General features: G+C 34.7%; 1 protein-coding gene across 4 annotated transcripts; it reads left to right on the top strand.

Moving 5' to 3' along the window:
* The first annotated feature begins 137 nt into the window (after positions 1-137).
* LOC144963150 (uncharacterized) lies at positions 138-23,507 on the top strand. 4 transcript variants are annotated; one of them, XM_078896852.1, is made up of 15 exons: positions 138-449; positions 1,284-1,417; positions 2,777-2,877; positions 5,656-5,811; positions 6,178-6,353; positions 7,692-7,822; positions 8,205-8,409; positions 11,197-11,226; positions 12,228-12,302; positions 14,846-14,878; positions 16,182-16,346; positions 17,140-17,211; positions 18,343-18,417; positions 19,160-19,265; positions 23,000-23,507. In XM_078896852.1, exons 1-15 carry the CDS (start codon positions 322-324, stop codon positions 23,156-23,158), a joined length of 1,746 nt encoding a protein of 581 aa, XP_078752978.1. In that variant the 5' UTR covers positions 138-321; the 3' UTR covers positions 23,159-23,507. The 4 variants fall into 4 exon arrangements, with proteins under 4 accessions (XP_078752978.1, XP_078752980.1, XP_078752979.1 ...); XM_078896854.1 differs by lacking the exon at positions 17,140-17,211 and having other exon boundaries at positions 152-449; XM_078896853.1 differs by lacking the exon at positions 11,197-11,226 and having other exon boundaries at positions 155-449.
* The last annotated feature ends 621 nt before the right edge of the window (positions 23,508-24,128 follow it).

Here is a 24,128-nt window from a genome sequence, read left to right as displayed (position 1 = left end):
AAACTCAATTCTAGATTATAAAATATAATTGCCGAACATTTTATAAATACGTGACACAGTTTGATTCATAAGTACTTTTACGTTGATAAAGATTGTAAATTAGATTGAGCGGCATACTTTTTACTCTGTTACCGTTTGCAGGCTCCAAATTATCCTCTTCCGGTACGTTCGCCGTCGTTCGGCGTTCACTCCAACTTTATGTTGAAAAAAGAAAGCCTAAATTTTCATCAAAAATGAGACGATGAAACTATCAAAATTGACCCATTTATAAATAATTGCATATTTTAACTTATATTCAAAGTACTGGTACCAATTTCTGAAATGTCGGATAAATTAAGCACCCGAGTTATTCAGGTAACCAACATTGCTCCGAGTTGTACGAAAGACCAACTCCGAACTTTGTTTGGATATCTCGGAAGAGTCAAGGAGCTTGAAATGTATCCTCCAGAGTAAGTTTGTTTTTAATGTACAGTGCAACCTCTCTATAACGACATCGTTAGGAACTGGAGAAAAAAAAACGTTATAGGGGGTTGTCACAAAAAAGCGGCTCAAAATTAAAAGTTATGATTGAAAATGAGCATATTTATGATGATGAGTCCTAAACTGATCATATTCACATATATGATATTCATATTCTCTAATAAAATTTAGAGTAGAGTGTTGAATTGTACTTCTGAATTTGGTCTAAGTCTAAGTGCCAGCCTGTTTTTCTTCCAATATTCCTTCTGTTTTGTTTCTCATCTTGTTAAGTAATATGTCTAGCATTATTTTGCTGGGGTGGCGTATGAGTAGTATGAGCTTATTGTTCTGTAGTTATTGCATTTTCTTAATTGCCTTTTTTAGGTAGCGGTAGAGATTTGTCCCTAGAAATAGAAACAGGAGCTGTTACTAACACTAACAGTTTATCATGGGGCCAGTCATCGAAATGTTATATTAATTATTGCAATTAGTATAGCTATAACAAGAACAAATATAAACACGCTGCAATTGATCTAGTTCTGTCGATCTCACTCTGAGTGTAGCGTGACTGAGACAGTACATCATTGCAATGATTAATATAACTATAATTATAACATTTCAATGACTGAGGGACTTTACTTTTGATGTAGTCAGTAATGACATTGAATGATAACAATTTTTGGTTGTCACATTCGTAGCAGCGTGACTGTCATTTCTCCATTGTCTATTTGGTAACATCTAAAAGTAATGGTTTTGTTATTTTGTTTTTACGTTTTATTTACTCTCACACATCATTATTTTTAAAAATTACTTATTGATTTCAGTGGTGCTGACGGTGTTGTTACAGCTCGTGTGGCATACATTGAATTTGAAGATTCCACAACAACTGGGGTCTCCCTTCATCTTAGCAGCACAGTTTTTATTGACAGGGCTATCATGATTGTACCAGTTATGGATGGTAAGAAATTTGCATTTATTCTTGGCAGTGTCTACGTACACGGTAACCGGGCACCTAGCCTCATGATCTACGTACACGGTAGCTCCGGTAACTGGTTTGCCGCTACAATACAAGCTATGGATAGACCTCGCTCTGTATGTGTCTTTGTGTGTGTTATTTTTAAAAATTAAACAATACAATTTAACCCATTTAAGGCGAGATTCAAGGTTACCTTGTATAAATGTTACCGTGTACGTAGATCCTGAGGCTAGGTGCCCGGTAACGAAAATAATGATTATGATACCAAAATATCTGCGATATTCCTCTTTATAACAAAGTTATGGATCTTTAATTGAACCCCTCTAAAACTTTTAGTAAAAGAGAACGTAATTTCCAGTCATAACTGTTATGGGCGAGTTGGGTCACAATTTGACTCCCACTGCTGCTGCTCACTAAACTGCCTAAAGTTACCGTGTACGTAGACACTCCGTTTATTCTTTTTATCTACGAAGTTGTTTTTGATGATCGAGTACATTTCATTCTAGTTTGTCTGGGTGGGGATCCTGACCCCCCATAGCGGTACATACTGTGTCTTCTATTCCCTTATATCTGTTTTCCAACATGCTTTCTGTCTTTGTCTCGGAATGAGATTACCTGGTTTTGTCCTGGCACTGGCCGGAATCCTAGCTGGGAGGGAAACAGTCAAATGCATAGTTATTGTTTTGGGAGATATTTTTTTCCTTGTAAATCATCTATCTGTTATGTATTATTATATTTGTTATTTTTAATGTATAATGTAAGCATTTGAGTGGATTTCGTGCTTGTGTCTGGATGAGACTTGTACTTGTAGGTGATTTCAAACTAAGTACATTGGTGGTATGCTCTTGGAATCTACATCTGATCCCTATTGGTTCTCAGTTCCCCTTTGTCTTACTTTTTCTTGGGTGCTTTAATTCTAGAACTTTTTACGATCCCATTTTCTTCCTTTTTACTGGCGCTGATATAACCTAAATGTGTTGCAAGCGCCGTAAAACCCTTAAAAACAAAAACAAACATTCTAGTTTGTCATCACATAAAGTCCAATTATTGGAATTACTAAGACTGATCTGCCCCTGCCTTTACCAAATATTATGCCCTCATTAGCACATTGTAATTATCTTTAAAATGTGAGCTTTGCCATGAGGTTTAAATGTGCCTGTTTTTTATTTTATATTTTCTTAATGCTGATAAATTGATTTTAAGATTACCAAATGTTTATGGTGATTTCATTGTGGTTGTTATTGTGTCATTATTTTATTCCCTCCTCTCCCTGTTTCTTCTCCAACAAAAGACATGCTTTTCGGTCATTCTTATATACAATTTTCAACATTTCTCTCTAAGGTAAAATCCCAGATGAAAGTTCTGCTCTACAACTGACACCATCTGCAGTGGCTGGAATGTTACCAGGACAACCGACATGGCCTGCAAATGTTGTATCACAGGTTTGATTGGTTTCATTAATTACCTCACTTTCCAAGAATGCAGTGGATGGGGTCTTTTGACCGCCCATGATGTCAACTGTTGTCTTCTATCCCCCATGTTGCTTTCTGTCTTTGTCTTAGAATGAAATCTCATTGTTTTGTCCTGGCCCTGGGCAGTTTGATATCATTTTAAGATTTGCTCACCCAAACTTTCTACCACCTGATTTCAGATTTTTAATGTATTATACAATAAGGTGGAAATTCCTATTTTTATAGGTCATTATCAAAATATTGCTTGTGTTCAATTTACTTTTTTAGACTTCATTCGTTCCCCCCACCCGCATGTGAGGAGTCAAATTTATCATGACGTACAAGATATTAAATTCAAATAATCATTTTGAAAATATGGAAGAAATTCATTTACTCATTGACTTTTTTTTCTCTTCTAAATATGGATTTAATCGTGTGTCTATTAGACACATTCTCAGTCAATTAACTGAAAAAGGTCAATTCGTATAATTCAAATATTAAAAATAGAAATGATAAAAAAAAAATAAAATAATAATGAAGAAAGAAAGAAATTGTGACACGTAATCGAATGACCAGAACATAATTTGGAATTTCTAGAGCGCTATGCATAGTTCATGGGTTTTTTATACGGTAGATATATTGCTAAGGTTGATTGCTGTTTTTTAGAATTGTCATATCTGAACACAACCCAGTGTATTTTCACACCGCCTTTGTGAAATTATTTTTTCGTCTTTCAACCTGTCATGATCCCAAAAGTAGCCAACTTTGAGTCACTGAGTAATAAATTTCACTGTTTCGTCTTAGCCAAAATTGACCTCATTTACATGGTGGAAAGGAAAATAATGAATAAGTAAACCGCGAACGCCAGAAGTGCGTTATATAGACACTTTCAAATCGAAAGTTATACGATTGCTATTAGAACTAGAATTATAACATCTCGATTGCCTCATGTTGTAAACAAACTGTTTGACCGTTTCTTCACTGATTGGGTGCCTAATTATAAGAAACAATAGTAATAGTAGTAAATAATTAATTCCCGCGCAAGTTATTTTTCTGCCAATGTTTCACTCTAGCATTCATGCAGTTCACTATCTGTCACTGTTGATTTCGATTCCTTCCTTTGGAATTTACACATGGGACTGCCGAGTCATTTAATAAATTTACATCTCCTTAATGTAAAAAAAAAAAAATTAATAAGTCTTATTTCATTTTTAGTTCATCGCATAGTTATTGACCTTTAACTTTGATACATTCTTTAATTAAAAGTTTAAATATGCTCTCACATTGTGCGATAAGGTGCATAGTCTGTGGCTCAAGGCTGTTGAGCATTGATAAAGATGTGAGGGATGAATTAGATTGGTTGTTGCTGGAAAAATAAGTGCTGTTAACCCTCTCGTGTTCAGATTATTTTTGGGTGAGTAGATAATGAGTTCCCTATATGGCCATGTCAATCATGTAGATATCCTTTGATGATATAAGCCTACTCTTTGATATCTGTAGTCGCCTTTTCGTTTTCTACGGTCACTCATGGCTAAACCCTGCCCAGAAACGATTTCATAGGTCCGTCCATCACCAAATTTCAAACTTTTGTTCTCGTGAGTTCTTAAGTTTTTTGACCGAGGAACGATTGGCTACTGAGCATCTTGACCCTTCAACGATTGGTCGTTCTGGCAGCTCACGTGTCACCTGCCGTCAACAATGAATTGAATCATCGTTGATGCAGTGGAAGACGGTCATGGAATATTTGCGTCACAATCGCCACGTTGATTAATCAATTACCCAGGCATGGTTGATAGGTAAAAAAGCCAAATTATGTTCTAGTTACATTTGAAACAAACAAAGTATATCACTGATCTCGTCTCTTTGAGATATAAAGAATGATATAAAAATCAAGAAAATCGGCCGATACATAAAAAAGTTGCTAAAAAAAAGCTAAAATAAACAAAAGCAATTTTTAAAATCAAATTTATTCGTAAAACAGTTGGTTTTCAACCGATTTTTATGAAACAAAGACCAATGTACTTCTTTTTTTCGAGTTGATTTCAGCAATGTGACTTTCAAATTCCTCAGAATTATATTTTTTACTTTTAGATTTTAGCTTTTAGGCCTACTCAATAAGGTGTTATATTCCTTGCATAACAATAGCGTAATACATCGATGGGGAGAAGCGTCTTTGTTTCGGCCAGCTGGAAAGATAGCCTGTGATTGGTCGAAGACTTTGAGACGCTTGATTCACAATTCTACACGAATGGACCCTGGCGGTCTATCAAAGAGGTGTAACAAATTTATTTAGCGACTATTTTTCATTTCCTTCACAACGATTGGATTTTACTTACTGAGGCCAGTCTTGACTATCCCACCCATGAATATTTGGCCGTTGTCGGGTTGAATCTTAAAGAGTTAAGTTAGGTTGAAAATATGACATTAAGTTATGTTATGATTTTTGGAGTGCTTGTACGTAATTGTTTTGGAAAGCCTAAGCCTTAACCTATACAGCTGTAATTACCTCAGCATAATCAATAGAAACAGTTTTAAGCATTGTTTGTTCTTTTATTTTTTAGAGTCATCATATAAATGACTTGCTTGTTTGGCGTTTCTTCTACTTCTACAGAGCACTTAAGTAATAGTAATACATTGTCTCTTATCTCTTTCCTTTCTTATATTTTACTCATTTATTTTTTAAATGATGTCTGTGGTTCGTCGAAAATTTCCAGAAAAATTTTGAACAGCTCATTTACAGGTCCAGTCTATCGATTCATTGTTTTTCAGGTGACTGGTCTGGGCGCAAATCAAATCATCATGACCAACGACCCTCGATTAACATCCTTAGGTTTACCACAATACCCCCCACTCCCTGCAACCACCGATCCCAGCAAAATTGAAGAAATCAGACGTACTGTGTTCATCTCAGATTTGGATGCCAAAGTAATTTATGTCATCATGTTGTTTGATATTTTCATTTATTTTTATTATTATTTTGTCCATTTGCTACATTGATTTCATAAGTTAATTTTGTTGCAAAGTGCCTTTAGCATATGACGACTTGTCATCAAACATGCAGATTCTTTTGGAGCCAAGTTTGGTCAAATATTATTGGTACAAAAACATTTCAAGCAATGATTATTTAAATAGAGGTGGAATTTGTGCATTTTGGATTAATTCAGACTTTCCTCCCAATGTTGTACAGATTTTTAGTCATGAGTTACCTTGAGAATAAAGATGAGAAATATATTTGCCTATGACCTTCTCAGTTAACAAATTCATATTCATGGTTTGTATTTTTATCATCAGGTGACACCAGAGATGCTTCTCTCCTTTTTCTCCCAAACTGGAGAGATTAAATACATAAGAATGGCAGGGGATGAGAATGCACCGACTCGTAGTGCTTACATCGAATTTACTGACCAACGCTGTATAGCACAAGCCTTGAGTTATAACAATGTTGTGTTTCATGGTAGGACAGTAAGGTATGTAGAATTGAGCATTTCTATTTGTATTTTTGGCTTTATGTGCAGCTAAAGCACATAGAGGGTAAGTATGTAATTGTATTTTGTGTCTGGCCCAGTGAGGTTAAAACTGTGTTTCTGGGTGGGGTTTCTGACCTCCCATAGTGGGCAGGGGGGTACATACTGTGTCTTCTATCCCCTTATATCTGTTTTCCAACATGCTTTCTGTCTTTGTCTTGGAATGAGATTACTTGGTTTTGTCCTGGCTGGGAGGGAAACAGTCAAATGCATAGTTATTGTTTTGGAGATTATATTTTTTTCCTTGTAAATCATCTCTCTCTTATGTATTATTATATTTGTTATTTTGAATGTATAATGTAAGCATTTGAGTGTATTCCTCTTTGTTGGATTTTGTGCTTGTGTCTGGATGAGACTTATAGGTGATCTCAAACTAAGTACATTGGAGGTATGCTCTTGGAATCTACATCTGATCCCCATTTGTTCCCAATTCCCCTGTGTCTTACTTTTTCTTGGGTGCTTTAATTGTATATCTAGAACTTTTTACTATCCCATTTTCTTCCTTTTTACTGGCGCTGGTATAACCTAAATGTGTTGCAAGCGCCGTAACACCCTTAAAAACAAACGAACAACATTAAAACTGTATTTATACTTTAAAATTTGCCCTCTACCATTATAGTGCTGTGGTATTATGACCATACCAATCTCTAACAGGTCTGCTGATTCTTTACTCCTCTCTCATTGTTATAATGCATCAAAGCTGATGCTATTAATTTGTATGTGGGAAATAAAGTTTTATAGATTTTTTTTTTTTTTCGTTGTTGTTTTTAACAGTCCAACGCTATTTTACTGGCAGTCTATTTTTGTCTAGGGTGGGTATGATATCAGGCTTGAAGTCCAAAACATAAGCTAAATGCAAAAGGTCAGACTTTGTAATAAAAAGGGGGAAAATGATGAAATGGAATAGTTGAACGTCATTAATATTTGTATCCAGCGAGAAGAGAATCTGAGTGGTCAGACAGATGACTGTCATAGAAATTTCAGGATTTTCCTACCCTCCACTAGCTTGATAGGTCTCTATAAATTCAGCGAATGCTGAATTTGAAATTTTGAATTACTGCACGTTTTGAACATATGATTTTTTGAATGAAGATATGGGGAAAGTAGCAGAAATATTCTGAAAAAATATGTCTTTTCAAATGTTTGAGGTTTGTTGGCTGTGGCATAAATAAGTTTCTCCTGTTATCGGGCCCCGACATGTCATGCCTATAAATTTGAATGCACATAATTCATTTGGTTCCATTATGTCCCCAATTGTTGGATTCTTTTTTTATCTATCAGTGTGAAACATGCGACTACAAGCATAGTGAAACCAACACCAAGATCAGAGGCTTCACAAAGGGAAATTGATGACGCTATGAAAAAAGTGAAGGAAGCTTCAAAACTCATCTCAGCAGCTGCGAACAGTGATCGTAAGCCAGTGTCTTTAGTTTTGAAAAAAAGTTAAATAATACAGTTGGGAAGATAATTTACAATAGTTAGACTTTTTAAAAATTCAGGAATATAAAAGATATATATCGTGAGATTTTTTTGTTTTGTTTTGTTTTTTGACTTTGTTTGTTCCACAATTATTGTAGTATGAATGAGACCAGTCTATGAGGAGTGATCAATATATATTATAAAAGAAATCTCAGTTAATGTTAGCTTTGTAAAGGATGAAAATTTTTTGCTGTTGGGGGAGGGAGGGGGGGGGGGGAAGGAGGATTCTCTTTTGTTTGTTTTTTTGTGTGACTGATATTGAATGTTATGAAGAAGTCAGAATAAGTTTCTTTTCATTCTTTTCTTGGATTTCAGGTGAAAGTTCAAGATCCCCCGCCCGTAAGCGGTCCAGATCGAAAGGTCGCAGTCGGTCTCGTTCAAGGTCAAGAAGGAGGTCCAGGTCTCGGTCTCCTCGTCGTCGTCGTAGGAGTGGTTCAAGATCCCGTCGGCGATCACGATCTCGTCGCAGATCCCCTAAAAGATCAAGAACCCCAGTACGAAGACGGAGATCTCGTTCACGGTAAGAGAGTACTTATCACATTGTTCCCTTTGTCCTTTGAAAATTGCACTTTTTAATGTTGGTTTTATTCATGACCTTTGTTCACGTTTGATCATGGCAGCGTGTAGCAATGTTAACAAAATACATTTATATTTGGACCTTTTTTCTACATGAATTATACCACTTTTACATTACAAATGAGAACTATGAATATAGCAGCTTCCAGGTGGAATGTAATACATATTCGTTATTGCTAGGATCATTTTTGTTTAGTAATTGTAAGGTCCAAGGTCCAGACTCAGGATTGTCTAGTATATGATTTGAAAATAGAAATATAGTCATCCTTTTAAATGGTTTCTTTGCATCACTCTGTAGAGTGTAGGAAACAAATGTGTTTTGGAGTTGTTGTTTTTTTCTATTTTCTTTTTAAGATTGGATATACAGACTAGCCCACCTGTGCAGATGTCATTGTCTAATATTAATGTTGTAATTGTAATACTAGCCGATTAGATATGGGACAGATTAGGGAAGTGATACAATCTGATCTCAGCCATAAGACTGTGTAAAATGTGATCACTGAATCTAGTTATTTTGCACTGTTATTGACATTAGGTTAATTTTTATTTGAAGAAGCCTCACTTTTGGTGATGGCACCAGGTATTTGATCTCAGTACAAATTATTGGATGGCTTCACATCATCAGTTGCTGTTTATCATTTTTTTTTTAAGGGGACATCAACATAGGCCCCCATTCTGTAGCCTCTGTTTAAAAAAAATGAAGAAAAAAAATAAAATCATGAAGGACCGGACCTTCCAGAAATGATTATATTGAAAGTGTGATAATAACTGCCCAAGTCGATTCTGTAGCTATGATTTGTTTGGGTTTTTTATTTTTATTTTTATTTTTTTTTTTGTTTTTGTTTTTTTTTTTTGTTTTTTTTTTGGATATTGTTGTTGACAAATTTAATTGAATATCTAATTTAAAATTAGAAAACCAGAGACAATTAACATATTACTTCAATATGTTATAAAAACGTGTGTTTTTAACCCATAGAGGCCCGGTGTTTACTAAAAAAAATTCCCCTGAGGCCCAGTGTAAGGGGCATAACTCTTAACAAAAAAATACCAACACAAAGTTAAAAAATTATTAATCGAGAACCAAATGACATAAAATTATAATATTAATTCCTTTTTATAGCCAGATAAATTTGCTTTCGAATGATATATAACATGACATGTTTTGATTTCAATAAATTGGGGAAAAAAATATTTTAAAAAAAAACTCGTTCCCCGCACCCCCATTCCCGTCATTTTCGTCAATCTCGGACTCCGATTCAGTGTCCGAATCACCTTGATCGGGTGCTAACGCCACGTCTTGTCCATCCCCACCATCGTTTACATCTTCTTTTTCTAGTTCGATATCGCTTTCATTTCCAAAATCCTCTTCATCGTCTACACCACTCTCCAAAACATCATTTCTAGCGCCACGCAACAAACTCGTGAGGTACGGGAATGCCATTTTTCTGAATTCGATTACTCACTTGCTATCAACGATATAAACGTGCTGTAAAAAGGAAACGGAAATAGAACGATCGCATTATGTTTACGATGTTTCCGGTTTAGAATAAAACGAAGTGATTCGTTGCAATAACAAAGTAAACATGATCCGTTTTTTCTCGGGGGCCACGGGCGATGCGGGCCTCAACAGTCGCGGGCGACTCCAGGGGAAGCGGGCCTCTATGGGTTAATGGTTATCGATGGGTTTTTTTTTCATCATTAGTTTCACAATGCTTTCTATTCTTGGATTCTCCTCTCACAATATAATTTTTGGTTGAATATGGCGCATAAAAGATTTACCTGGCTTCTAAATTCTAGCTTTTTGGATGGGTTACTGACAGGTTTTTACATTACAGGGATCAGACCACAAATCAAATTTTGAGTCAGAAAAGAAATATGGATTTTCAGCTCAAATTTGTGTTTGTCGTATTGGGGTTTTTTTCTGTACTTTAAAATTGTATGTTCTGAATATTTTTTTTCTTTTTTTTTTCTTTTTTGGTTTTGTTACTATTTTTACTTTTGGTTTGCTTTGATTAGCTTCTCTCTCTCTCTCTCTCTCTCTCTCTCTCTCTCTCTCTCTCTCTCTCTCTCTCTCTCTCTCTCTCTCTCTCTATCTCTATCTCTCTCTCTCTCTTTTTAAAAATGCAGGTCCTAAATATCTAGTAATTGGCTTGCTGTTCCAGGCGTCCATAATTTAAAGGCACATCAAAATCTTTTAAATTTAAGATTTTGCAATTTTGATGTCAATTTTATTCATCTGCTTTGACTTGGTCATGTTCAAAGCATATCATATTTTCAAATATCTGTTTAAGTGCAGATGTGAATGTTTCAGGCTCACATCCCTCTTTCTACTTGACTGACACAAATACAGCAAATGCAATTAAGCAGCATAACATTTACTTCCATTGGAAAAAGTCATAGTTTATTAGCAATCTATCATAGACAGTAAGAATATTTGCTAGTATTAAATAGTAGACCCTGGATTCCAAAGATATGATTGACGTCTTTCAATGAAAACCTCCAAAACCATTCCCTAGATGTTGTAGATGATTATTTTGGTTTTATGCAGTCATTTAAAAAATTAAATTTGGGGCTGTTTTTATTTTAATTTATGTATATAAATTAAAATATGAGTTTATGTGTGATATTAGACAAATGTTGGGTTGATTTATTCAATATGATGATAATGATGATGAAAGTACGTAAACATATGATTGCATGTTGTTGTTCTGCCACTTGTACTTCAATACAGGGGAGGAGTACCCCAACCTGCCCCTCCTGTGTGAGTATATATCAGTCTGTTTTGTTTCTTTTTGTTTAAAAAAAAAACTCTTTTGTATTTTAAGATCTTGCGTATCCTTTCATCTCATGCAGCACTTTTTCACCTCACTGAAAATAGACATGGTCTATTTCCATTAATCATTCTGTTCACCAAGAGCTTTTACCATCAAGTAAATGTAACTTTGATGGAAGTTTTTCTAGTATGAATGGCTGGCGTGTAAAAATTTTTACCATTTTGTGTTTATATATATGTTTGCCACTCATTCTTGTAATAGAGATATATTTGTCATTGTGAAAAACTTAACGATGATCACTTACTCATCACTACAGTATAGATGCCTCCTCTTCTATTGTTTTAATCCCGATGAGAATTACTTTTTAAAAGTGTACAAAGCGGTATGAAATCGGGTTTTTAAATATCTATTGATGTTACTTGTATGACTGGCTAACAAATCAAGCTTTGCTTTTTTCTTTTTCTTTTTTTTTTTTTTCGGCTTTTGACATGTTAAGAATTTATTTGATAAGTCATATATTTTTAATTCAATGTGCTTTTTTGTATATATCCATATTTGTCCAATTTATTTACTACAGCCTAACAAATTTATTTTTTTCAATATCTTTATTGATGATTTGACAGTAGGTGATTTTGTAGTTATGCCTTTTCAGAATTTAGACTAGCCAACTTTGTTGGTTTTTATTATTTTTAAAAATGTTTTTTGTTGTTTTTTTTTTAGGAAGGGGGTGGGTGTTTGGTTTTTTTTTTTTTTTTTGTATCAGGATGTAGTATTAGTTCATATAGTTTTCAATTTCTTACCAGTTTGAGGCCCACAATTTCTTGTATTTTTATAAATATATTTAGTATCTCATAATAATCATTTTATTATATTTTATATAGTCAGCTTTGGAAATAAGTGTATCATTTTCTTTAATGTAAATTTATTATTGGCATTTAGTGACTTTTATGATAGAATTTCCTTTTTTTTTTTTTTAATCCTTTTAAAGAACAAGGGACAGAAGACGTTCTAGAACTCGTTCACCCGTAAGACGAAGACGTTCACGTTCCAGATCCAAGTCAAGGTAAATTGTAATTTCGTATTGTTTGTCAGCATATACTTCCAATTTATAATTTCTTTTAACTGTCTTGACTTGACACAGTTAAACGCATGTTGGATTAGTGGTCCAAGCCTAAAAAAATTGTGTTGATGATGGATCAAAATAAATAGAATATAAAAGTAAATGAAGAAATGTCTGAGATTCTTGTTTGACATCCAAACAAATATAGTAATAGCAGGAAACTTTCTCAATCTTTTAATTTTTTAATGATCAGGGTGGGGGGGGGGGTGACATTAAAAAGGATGAATTTTGACCCAGTTTGCTAAAATTAGATTTTGGTGGGATGATGTCATGTGACCATTTGTCTGCATAAAAAATTGCATGAGAACTTTATCTTCAGTTTTTTTCGACTCAAAATAACGTATTTTGTGACCCAGAGTATGGTTAAATCCTGCCCATTTTTAGTTTCAGTGGACTGATTTCATGAAAGAATATCAAAGTCTTTATAACTAAGTAAAGGCAAAAACATATCGATGAAAAGTAAAAAGTCTCCTCTATCTTCAACAACCAATCACTTTGTTCTTAATAATGTCATGTGGTCCCAATCCAATCAGAGAGCGAGAGGAGAGTTTTTACCTTAACTCATTTACTTTTAAATGCATTTTTCTCAAAACTGCAATTTTCGTCACTAAAAACCTCCCTCAGTTTTCAACCAAACTTCTTCAAACTTTGTACAAATGAGTGTCATACAAATATGCAGGTCCTCTAGGAGCCGGATTTTTGAAAAAAAAAAAATTTTAATGTGTAATTTGACATTGTATAACTTTTTCCAAGGAGAATAATCAAGTAATAACTTTGAACTTAATTTTTAAAGTTTCTAATTAAAAAATAAAAAATCGGGCTTCTGGAGCCTCTTTATTTTCCTTTTTTCTACCTGTGACCAAAATATTATGACAATCGGTTGATAAACAAAAAAGCCTTTGACTTTTTAAGATGTGTTGTTTATTTTCCAATATGGCGTCGTTTCCATAGCAATGGGCAACTTTTTTCGAGAAAAAAATTATATGCAATCATCCTTCCCAAACAGGTACATTATGACTGTGCATAGAAGTTATGGATATTTCATCAAATATAAAAAAATAACCCTTTAGTGTCGCTCCCCCAATCCCCCTTAATAATGGTACTTAAGGGGTTTGTCTGAACATGGTCTTCTGATTCCCATAGTGTGTGGAGGGGTTACTCATGCTCTGTCTTCTATTCCCCTATATCTGTTTTCCCTTTCCATGTTGCTCTCTGTCTTTATTCTGGATTGAGATTGCTCACTCTTTTCTTGGTTCTGGTAGGTATCCTTAGCTGAGAGGGAATCAGTCAAATGTGTAGTTCCTTTTCTTGAGAGAGGATATTTTTCTCCTCGTGAATCATCTATCCGTTATTTACTTTTATAGTTTTTGTTTTGAATTTATTGTGAGTGTTTGAATGTATCCTTCATAGCTAGATCCTTTGCGTGTGCCTGGATAGGACCTTTAAGAAAAAACAAAATAGGCACATTGGTGGATTGCTCATGGATCCTCTGTTTTCTATTTGAACCAGGCCTTTTCTTTGCTACTTCAGAACATGTACCTTTTACTGGTGCTGAAATGACCTAAAAGTGCCGCTTTCACCGTAAAACCCCTAAAAACAAACTACTAAGGATTTGTGTTCCTTATATACAAGGCATCGTGAATTTGAAAAATTGGGTATATTTTCAGTTCTTCACTTCCATGAGGCATCACTTTAACGTCTTGTGAATATTTTTTTTTATCATGACTCTTTTACTGTTAAAAACTATTTTTAATCTTGGGTTTTTTAGGATTGATTATGTCAGTATTTGTATAAAATTTCAAACTGTCTGCTAGGTAGGTTTCATTGCATGCAATAACACGATGTTATGGAAAAGCTTGATCAATTCATGTCAATATTTTTTGCATTAGTTGTCTCTTGAACATAGGATTGTTTACATTAGAGCTCAGACATAAAGAATTAACCCTTGGCAAATAAAAAGGTTCTATATATCAGTAGTTCTCATTTTGTTATGTGCCTTTGTGGTCTTATTGTAAACTCTCTTTAGACCAGTAGGCCCTGGGTTCGAGTCACGCTTTGAGCCATTTTAGTCCTTGGAATAGGCCATTTACTCACATTCTTTATCTGTACTCACATATGAATGCATTTTCTGTAACAGAGTTATATCGAAATAAAAAATTACAATATCGCCTTTCAGGAATCATGTCTTGACCTACATGTTGAGTGTTGCTGTTGGGCCCCTTGTAAAACATTTTTGATCATATTAAGTGGATATTGCTCTATATTAATATTTTACTTTTCGTTGAAAAAGTGGGGAAAGTATCTAATAGGCAAGCACTTGATATTTAATTCATTTTAAGCTTGTAGAAGAGATTGCTGTTTCAGATATTTCAACAATACAATATTCTTGTATTTATCAAGATGAAAGGGCCAGCAATGTGGCTTTATTTGATTTGTTTTCTCATACAAAAGTCACTAAATAACTATGTTTTGTTTCTGTTTTTCAGGCGTTCTCGCACTCCTCCCAAATCTTATAGCAGGTAAGCATAAATCCTCTCCCTTGGTCATTGGTTTATATGTTGTGAAAGTTAAAAAGAGTAAAATTGACTCACGCATATTGAATAGGCAACTTGTGCTTCCAGCCTCCATATTTTTCTAACAATCTACCTTTTTTTCTTTTTGTTTTGTATTACTTCAATATATGTGTCTTTTATGCCTTTTCAATTGTTTACATTACTAGTAGACTCATGCACCCTTTGTTTTCTGTGTTGACAATTCCCTGATGGTCATGATTTCAGAGCTTCCAATTGTACATTTTATTCTTAAATTTGTTCATTTAGCAAGATTGTTGTACGTTCTACAAGATTTTCAACACTTACATGTTGATATTAGTTGTTAGATAGTATAAGTAGTTTGTTTGGTACTATATTTCTTTACGTTTAGCATTTAAAAAATCTGAAATGCTTCAGATTTGGCTTTTGTCATGCCATTTCTAGGCAAAAATGTGATATTTCCAAAATTATCTTACACCATAGCTGAATGGTGGTAACAGTTTTGATTTGCACACTTGAGTAGATGACTTTCAAAATGGCCTAAGTCACATCCTGATAGAAAATGAGTTAACAATCTCAAGCTGTCTTTTGGACTCCATTGAATCACCAGAGAACATTTGGAGTCTCAGGGTATTGTTTTATGAGGACAAGACAAGTATTTTTCCTCTTTATGTCAATAAATAAATGACAAAAAAATGTGGTTTTCCTTGAATGATGAAAATGAGACTTAGTGCGTTTTAAAAGTCACCCACTCCCTTTTTCCACACACATCTTCTAATTCGCTGATTAGCCTTTTATTTATTTTTTTGATCAATGGTAAATGTTAAATACAGTGTAGCCATTTCAATTTTTTTTTTTTTTATTTTATTTTGAAAAGTGAGCAACAAGGATGAGATAAAATTCCATCTTCAGCTTATTAACATAGATGAATGTTATAGACATTTTGGGATTCTGTGAACTTAAGCTGTACATTCATTCAATATGGCTTGATACCCTTCACTGTTTTGTGTTTTGTGTCTTATTGATCGTCCTGTCTTTTTCGTAAAGAGTAAACACAAAATGGCCACATTCCTCTGTTAATATAATGAAGTTGATGTTTCACCTTATTGTTTTTCACATTTTTAAGGGCCTTGTAGAATTATTCTTATCTTTTGGTGATTTTGCATTTGTCTGCTCTTGCACCTTATGTTCTTTTGTCCATTTCATCCTGAACACTGCCTCATGGGAACATGAATAGATTGGATTAACAATGTCAGTAAACTAAACATCTCATCTTTATTTGTGTTTTCAGTCGAAGACGCTCTCATTCTCGTGGTCGTAGAAGTCGTTCTCGAGATCGTCGGGATAAAAGGGAGAGAAAGAAGAGCAGGTCAATGTCTCCTCCCACCCTTGTGAGGGAAGGTTCTGCTTCTCATGAAGAGGACAGGGAAAAGTCTCCATTAAAGGGCAATGTCAGGTAAAGTTTTTGATTAAAAAAATAAATTTCCTTTATTAATCCTTGAAGGAAAATATGTCTATTCAGTGGGAAGACTGGAATGACCCACACATTAACTGGAGTGCAGCATTGCAAATTGACCTAGGGTGAGGCGACTTGCTCATGGTCATGGAGTCTGAACTCAATACCTTCTGAGTTTAAAGCAAAGACCATAACATTGTGCCCTGCATTCTTGACCCTTCTGTGTTCATGTCTCTAGACATCTCTATTGTTATACTTGCCCAACATTGAGATTTGTAAGGATGTTATGTTATTTTATTCCGTGGGAACATGAGTGAAAGCTTTATTGTTGTTTTGATTTTTGTTTTGGGGAGGGGGGGTTGTTTTTTCTCTTTCACTCAACCCCCCCCCCCCTCGCCCCCCTCTGTGAATAAAATGATATTTGCAGGAATTACAGCCACAATTTTAAATAACTTGAGTTTGCTAAAGCATTGAACTTCAGCAACCCTAAAACCCACTATCTTGGTATTTGTCTGTGGTTGCTTTTACACATCATTATTTACATATTCCTGAGTTACCTTATTGGTGTATTAAAAAGCTGCTATTTTTTTTTATTTTTACATGCTAATTGTAAATGCCAATTTCTTGGAGGTTGAGTACTTGAGTATATTTTTTCAATTTTGACGAGTTCCAAAAATCTCATGGGAGAGTGGACAGAACAGAACCAGAGGAGTAGATAAATACATTCTCATGGAGCAATGGATAGCAGTGATTTGATGTCAACTTTATCTCTGTTCTATTTGATTTAAAACAGAACACCGAGTCCACCTCGAGCCAAAAAGAGGAGCCTGACACCAAAAAGGAGGAGCAGATCCAGATCTCCAAAGTAAATTTGTAAAGCGCTTTGAGCACATTTAGTTAGTGGACATTGCTCTATATGAAAGCTCAAGTTTGCTTTTTTATTATTATTATTATTATTTAAAATGCATTTGCTTATTTCACAATACCTTCCAACCCTTCCTTTTTTGGCAGAATCATTCCAATTTTCACCCTTCCTTTCCACCATTGTCTCTAAAATTCCGATTTTTAAAGTTTCAAAAATTTTATTTAGGCCTTTCATGGCCAATAATCATAATTTTCTTTGAACAAAATATGTCATTATCAACAACAACATTAACAATCTAAATAATGATAATAATAATAATAATAATGATGAAAATAAGAAACTATGAGGCCCTTGGCGCATTACATCAACACAAAACAATATAGAAAGTACATGACATCAACAAATAAATGTTTTCAAGGATTTCATTGATAATAATGATAAGAAAGTAGAGGGGAGGGAGGGGGGGGGGTGAAATAAAAATATTTTTAATGGTTTCCAAAAGGGAAGTAAGTCGGAAAATTAATTCCACTCCTTTTACCCCTTCCCCATTCCGTTACCTAACACGTGTGATAGTTTGGCCAGTCATTCCAGAATACTGTCTTATGTTTTTGGTGACTAAGTTGGCGGTAATTTTGATAGGGAGTTATCTATTCGTGACAAATTTCTATTTCTCGTCTCAAATTTCTATTTTCTGACGTTCTGATTCCACTTTTGGAATGTGAAGGGTTAGCAGGTCTGATTTCAGGATTAGGTATAGAGGTTTGTCTCAATAGAACAGTCTCTGAAATGAGAAGTGAACCAATTCTTAATCCCCTGATTACTTTTACAATGATACTTTTATGACATTAAAAAAATAAACAAAGCCATTCCAAATTGAAGTTTTCCATAACTGAGATTTTATACAGGCTTGACCCAGAGGTTAAAGTTGCCTTGTGTGAAAAACATTTTTATACATTATTTCAGATACAAGTTTTCATGTTTTAAAAAAAATTAAACTGCTTTGTTAAATATCAAAATCATTTAAAAGGTCATCTGGGTTTGTTTTTGTTTTTTAATTCCCTTTATCCCCTTCCCTTCCTCCCCCAAGGGGAAATTTGTCCAAACCTATTATTGTAATATATTCCATTCCAGTCGTCGCAAAAAGAGGCATCATTCCAGGTCTCCATCAAGAAAGAGGTCCAGGTCTCGCAGTGGTTCCAGATATAGGTGAGTGGGTTTTTAAATTGTAAGCAAAATTTATCAGATTTCATATGAATCATAGATCAGATTTGGTTTTTGAAACATTTGCTTTGATCCTTTGCCTGCTGTTTGACCTTTGATTCATGTTGTTTTCTCGCCATTGATTTAGGCAATTGACAAAGGTGCCAACAATTACAAAAAATGTTTATGTAAAAATGATGCCAGTTGAAAAATGCCAAAATTCGTTTAAAATTGAATTATTATTTTGAGGCCACCATTTTTCTTGTATTCGACAAGATTCATACAGTGTCATGACACTGTGAACGCTGTTCAGTTTTTCTCATGAAATGGGGACTCTTCTGGATTATACTTTTATTTTTTCTTCGAAAATTGTTTTTCCTCCCAAATTACCAAAACAAATTATGAAAACATTTTTTCAAAGGAAGTAGGAAAGAAAGAAGGACAACACTAAACACAGAAAGTTTGAAGCTAAAAACCCTTCTTCAGCCACTTTGAATAAAAAAGAAAAGTTTAAAAAGTGAATGCATCAAGTTAAAACCAGAAGTGGCAGTATCTGAAGTTCCCTTCACAGAGATATAGAGTCACTATAGGTCAAAATAACCTATGGATGGACAAAATATATGTGTTTCAGACATATTTTTTATCTTGTACAGACTCAGTTCTTACTAAATACCTCTACTTGCCATCTTGATATCTTTAAAATAAGTGTAAAAAACTTATTTTTTTGTTTTTTGCTTTTCTCATGTAGATCAAGACGGGATAGAAAACGCAGCCGAAGTCGAGACCGTAAACATGACAGTAAGAAAAAGATTAGCAGAGATAAAGATGACAGAAAGAAAGAGGGTAGCTCCAAGGTATGTTTGGAATAAAGTACAGTAAAACTGTATCTGCATTATATTGCCATTCATGAACGTTTGATTTATTTTATCATAAAATATTTTTCTAGAATTAGTGCTACATGGTTTACCCAATCTGGAAAATGAAAGAATTGGCTGCTCGATGGGGTTCCTGACCTCCCATAGTGGGCAGGGGGGTACATACTGTGTCTTCTATCCCCTTATATCTGTTTTCCAACATGCTTTCTGTCTTTGTCTTGGATTGAGATTACTTGGTTTTGTCCTGGTCCTGGCCGGAGTCCTAGCTGGGAGATTATAGTTTTTTCATTGTAAATCATCTCTCTGTTATGTATTATTATATTTGTTATTTTGAATTTGAGTGTATTCCTCTTTGTTGGATTTTGTGCTTGTGTCCGGATGAGACTTATAGGTGGTCTCAAACTAAGTACTGTGATAGTGTGCTATTGGAATTTACATCTGATCCCTATTTGTTCCCAGTTCCCCTATGTCTTACCTTTTTCTTGGGTGCTTTATTTTTAACTCTCTGGGTGGGGATCCTGACCTCCCATAGCGGGCAGGGAGGTACATACTGTGTCTTCTATCCCCTTATATCTGTTTTCCAACATGCTTTCTGTCTTTGTCTTGGAATGAGATTACTTGGTTTTGTCCTGGCTCTGGCCGGAGTCCTAGCTGGGAGGGAAACAGTCAAATGCATAGTTATTGTTTTGGAGATTATATTTTTTTCCTTGTAAATCATCTCTCTGTTATGTATTATTATTTTTATTTTGAATGTATAATGTAAGCATTTGAGTGTATTCCTCTTTGTTGGATTTTGTGCTTGTGTCTGGATGAGACTTCTAGGTGATTTCAAACTAAGTACATTGGTGGTATGCTCTTGGAATCTACATCTGATCCCTATTTGTTCTCAGTTCCCCTTTGTCTTACTTTTTCTTGGGTGCTTTAGTTGTAATTCTAGAACTTTTGACTATCCCATTTTCTTCCTTTTTACTGGCGCTGATATAACCTAAATGTGTTGCAAGCGCCGTAAAACCCTTAAAAACAACAAACAAACAAACAATTTTTAACTCTAGATCTTTTTACTATCCCATTTTCTTCCTTTTTACTGGCGCTGATATAACCTAAATGTGTTGCAAGCGCTGTAAAACCCTTAAAAACAAAAACAAAAACCCAAAGAATTGGCTGTCAAACGAAAATTTTTAAAGAATTGAAAAATGCTAATGTCTGATCAGCCCTCAATTTCTTTGTTGTTTAATATGAACCCATCCTGATTGAGTCAACAAAATGCAGGCTGCTTGTTACTTTAAACATGTTGAAGTAAACATTTTAAATATTTTTCTGTTCTTACAACTGGGTAGGATTCCTTACCTACCACAGTGGGTAGAGAGGCACTTACTGTGTCTTCTCTCCCCCTATATCTGTTTCCAGCATGCTTTCTGTCTTTGTCATGGAATGAGATTACTTTTGTCCAGGTCCTGGCCAGATACCCTAGCTGGAAGGGAAACCGTCAAACGTATAGTTAGAGTTTTGGGAGATGATATTTTTTGTCTTGTAAATCATCTCTCTGTTATGCACTGTATTATATGTGATTTGTAAACATTTGAGTGTATCCCTCTTAGTTGGAACCTGTGCTTGTGTCTGGATGAGACTTTTAGGTGATCTCAAACTAAGTACAGTAAAATTACTTTAAACCGAAAGAAGCTAAACCGCAAAGAATTTAATAAATTGTACTAGTTTCTTCATTATCTTTGTACTAATTCTTACGATGAACCGAAATACTTCTTAGAAGGACTTTCTTTAAACCGAAACAATTTGAGACCACCTTCCTTTATTCTCTCTCAATTTTTCTTCAAAAATTGGGGAAGGTGGCCACACGTAATAATGCCCGGCGATATTACAAAGAGCGTAAGTATAAGATGAGGGTGATGGGTGGGGTGTAGGCAAACACTGCACATGGGCTCGGCCAACACCACAATCGCACAGACTGGAAAAGGAAGACAGCGGGTGACTGGCAGCCGAAAAATGAGGAAAGAGGAGGAGTTGGGGTGTAGAATCATGCAAGCGAGATGTTCTCGCTCATGTGTTGATGCTTTGGAACTGACTGGATTTTAAACACGAGAATAAGGAAAGGGGGGGTGGGGGTAGACAACTTACCATTGACATGCCATTTCATTTCCACTTTGTTTAAGTGTGTGTGTGTGTGTGAGGGGGGGGGGGGGGGGTTCTATGAAATTAGGCCTTTGAACCTAATGGCTTTTCAACAAAAGAGAGATGCCTAGTAGTAGTAGACAGCTTAGCATTGACACGCCTTTTCATTTCCATTTCACTTCACCTCTGAGTAGCTGCGCGTCATTCATTATCAATTATCGCACAAGAACTTTCGATCTTATTTTAGCTTTGCATTTTACTAAAAGATGTTTAAAAGAAAGCACTGTGCTTACATGTTGGAGTTTAAAATTAAAATACTATGTGAAGTCGATGAAAAAAAAGTTGATCAAGACAGAGATATGTAAAAAACACGGCATCCCGAACTCAACTCTTTCAACAATTTTGAATTGAAAACGAAAACCCCCAAAATATTTTTAAAACACACACAAAAAAAAATTTTTAATTTATGGTTACGAAGACGGCATTTATTCAACAACTCCATTTAACGGGAAACCCATGATACCATTAAATGAGCAAATTCCTTAAAAAGTTACGACCATTGAAAAACATTGCAAAACGGGAACTTGCTTTAAACCAAAATGTCTTTAAACCGAAATGGTTTAGAAGGTCCCCAAAATTTCGGTTTAAAGTAATTCTACTGTACTTTGATAGTGTGCTCTTGGAATCTACATCTGTTTCCTATTTTAACAAATTCCCCTTTGTCTTACCTTTTCTTGGGTGCTTTAATTGTAATTGTTTAAATTTTTACTATCCCATTTTCTTCCGTTTTCTCCCTTAGTGGGCGGGTACAAACTGTGTCTTCTTTCCCCTTATATCTGTTTTCCAATCCAATTTGTCTTGGAATGAGATTACTTGGTTTTGCCCTGGGCCTGGCCGTAGATTTGTTTGGATGAAACAGTCAAATGCATAGTTATTATTTTAAGAGATGAAGTTTTTTTCCTTGTAAATCATCTCTCTGTTATGTATTATATTTGTTATTTTGAATGTATAATGTAAGCATTTGAGTGTATTCCTCTTTGTAGAGACATGTGCTGGTGTCTGGGTGAAACATTTAGGTGATCTCAAACTAAGTACACTGATAGTGTGCTCTTGGAATCTACATCTGTTCCCTATTTGAACCAATTCCCCTTTGTCTTGCTCTTTCCTCAAGTCCTTTTAATTGTACATCTAAAATCTTTTCACTATTCAACTTTCCTCTTTTTACTGGCGCTGATATGACCTTAATGTGTTTCAAACGCCCTAAAACCCTTAAAAACAAAAAAAAAACATCTTAGTTTTACTGGCGCTGATATGACCTTAATGTGTTTCAAACGCCCTAAAACCCTTAAAAACAAAAACAAAACTTTTCTTACAAAATCCTGTGTATTCTATCTAGTCACCTGCCACAAGTTTGTAATTGATTTTTTAAAACAACTTGATGCAGTCGTATCTTTCCTGTTTTCTTTTTTCTTTTTTCTTTTTCATGATTATGATATATTTTTAATTTTAGAAAATGATGTGACTATGAATTTTTTTTCTTGTAATTTTCTAATCTTTTTTTTTTTTTTTTTTTACATTTTAACTAGATCAAGAGAGACTATGATGAGGAAGAAAAGGGTTTTGCAAGCGACAGAAGTGACGGCAATAGTGACGGGATCTTGTCTCGAGGGGAATCCCCGAGCCAACCTCCTTTACTAGAGAAGGACACAGACAATCAACCTGTTGATATGGACATGAGTGACTAAAGAATGGGAACTACCATTTCTAAAGCATCTTATGCCTTTTTTTTTTTTCTCATCAAAAATCAAATTTAAATATCTTTTCTTTGTTTGTTTTCATAGTGATTGAAGATTTTAGAAATGAATTTTGGACACGCTTGATTAAATAGTTTGTGATGAAATCTCACACCTTGCCATAAGTTTAACTCATGCAATAAGGATTATTTTACCAAATAGATGTTGTGGGTTTACTTACACTGTTTGTAATTTGAACCTTTAATTTTAATAATTGTGTTAAACCATAATTATCAGCTCATCTGTTGAATGGTTTTCGTGTACTTCTCCCCATTAAAAAAGGGCACATTTTGATAAGAAATATCTTTGTGTTGGATTCCCTTTTTTTTAAACTGAGATTAAGATTGAATGAGACTTTTGTGATTCATTAGTCAAAGTTACTGTGTCATTTGCTTTTTTCAACCTCTCTCACTATAGTCAGTATTGGGGTTGGTTCTTTCAACCTCTCTCACTATAGTCAGTATTGGGGTTGGGTCTTTCAACCTCTCTCTAGTCAGGATTGGGGTTGGGTCTTTCAACCTCTCTATCACTTTAGTCAGGATTGGGGTTGGGTCTTTCAACCTCCCTGAGTGGATGGGGAGGTCACTTGCTGTGTCTTCTATTCCCCTATATCTGTTCTCTGAGTTGCTTTGTCTTTGTCTTTGAATGGGATTACTTGATTTTATCCTGGCTGAGGGGGAAATAGTCAAATGTATGGTGTTAGTTTTGGGTGATGATATTTTTTTCTTCTAAATCATCTCTCTGTTATGTACCGTTATATTTGATGGTTTGAATATATTATGATTTGTAAACCGAGCTGAATAATACTTAACTAAATTGACGTCACTCATCTCTCTGTTTTTATCCAGCCATTTGTATGAGTAGTTCTCACTAAATTGTATTAATCAGATTATGAACATTTAAGGTTACACATAGCTTTGTG

The sequence above is a fragment of the Berghia stephanieae genome, chromosome 1, assembly GCF_034508935.2.
Source record: "Berghia stephanieae isolate SIO BIC M18660-M18661 chromosome 1, UCSD_Bste_1.3, whole genome shotgun sequence".
Lineage (NCBI taxonomy): Eukaryota > Metazoa > Mollusca > Gastropoda > Nudibranchia > Aeolidiidae > Berghia > Berghia stephanieae.
The sequence above is the reverse complement of the archived record's forward strand: the minus strand, read 5'-3'. Positions and strand labels throughout refer to the sequence as shown.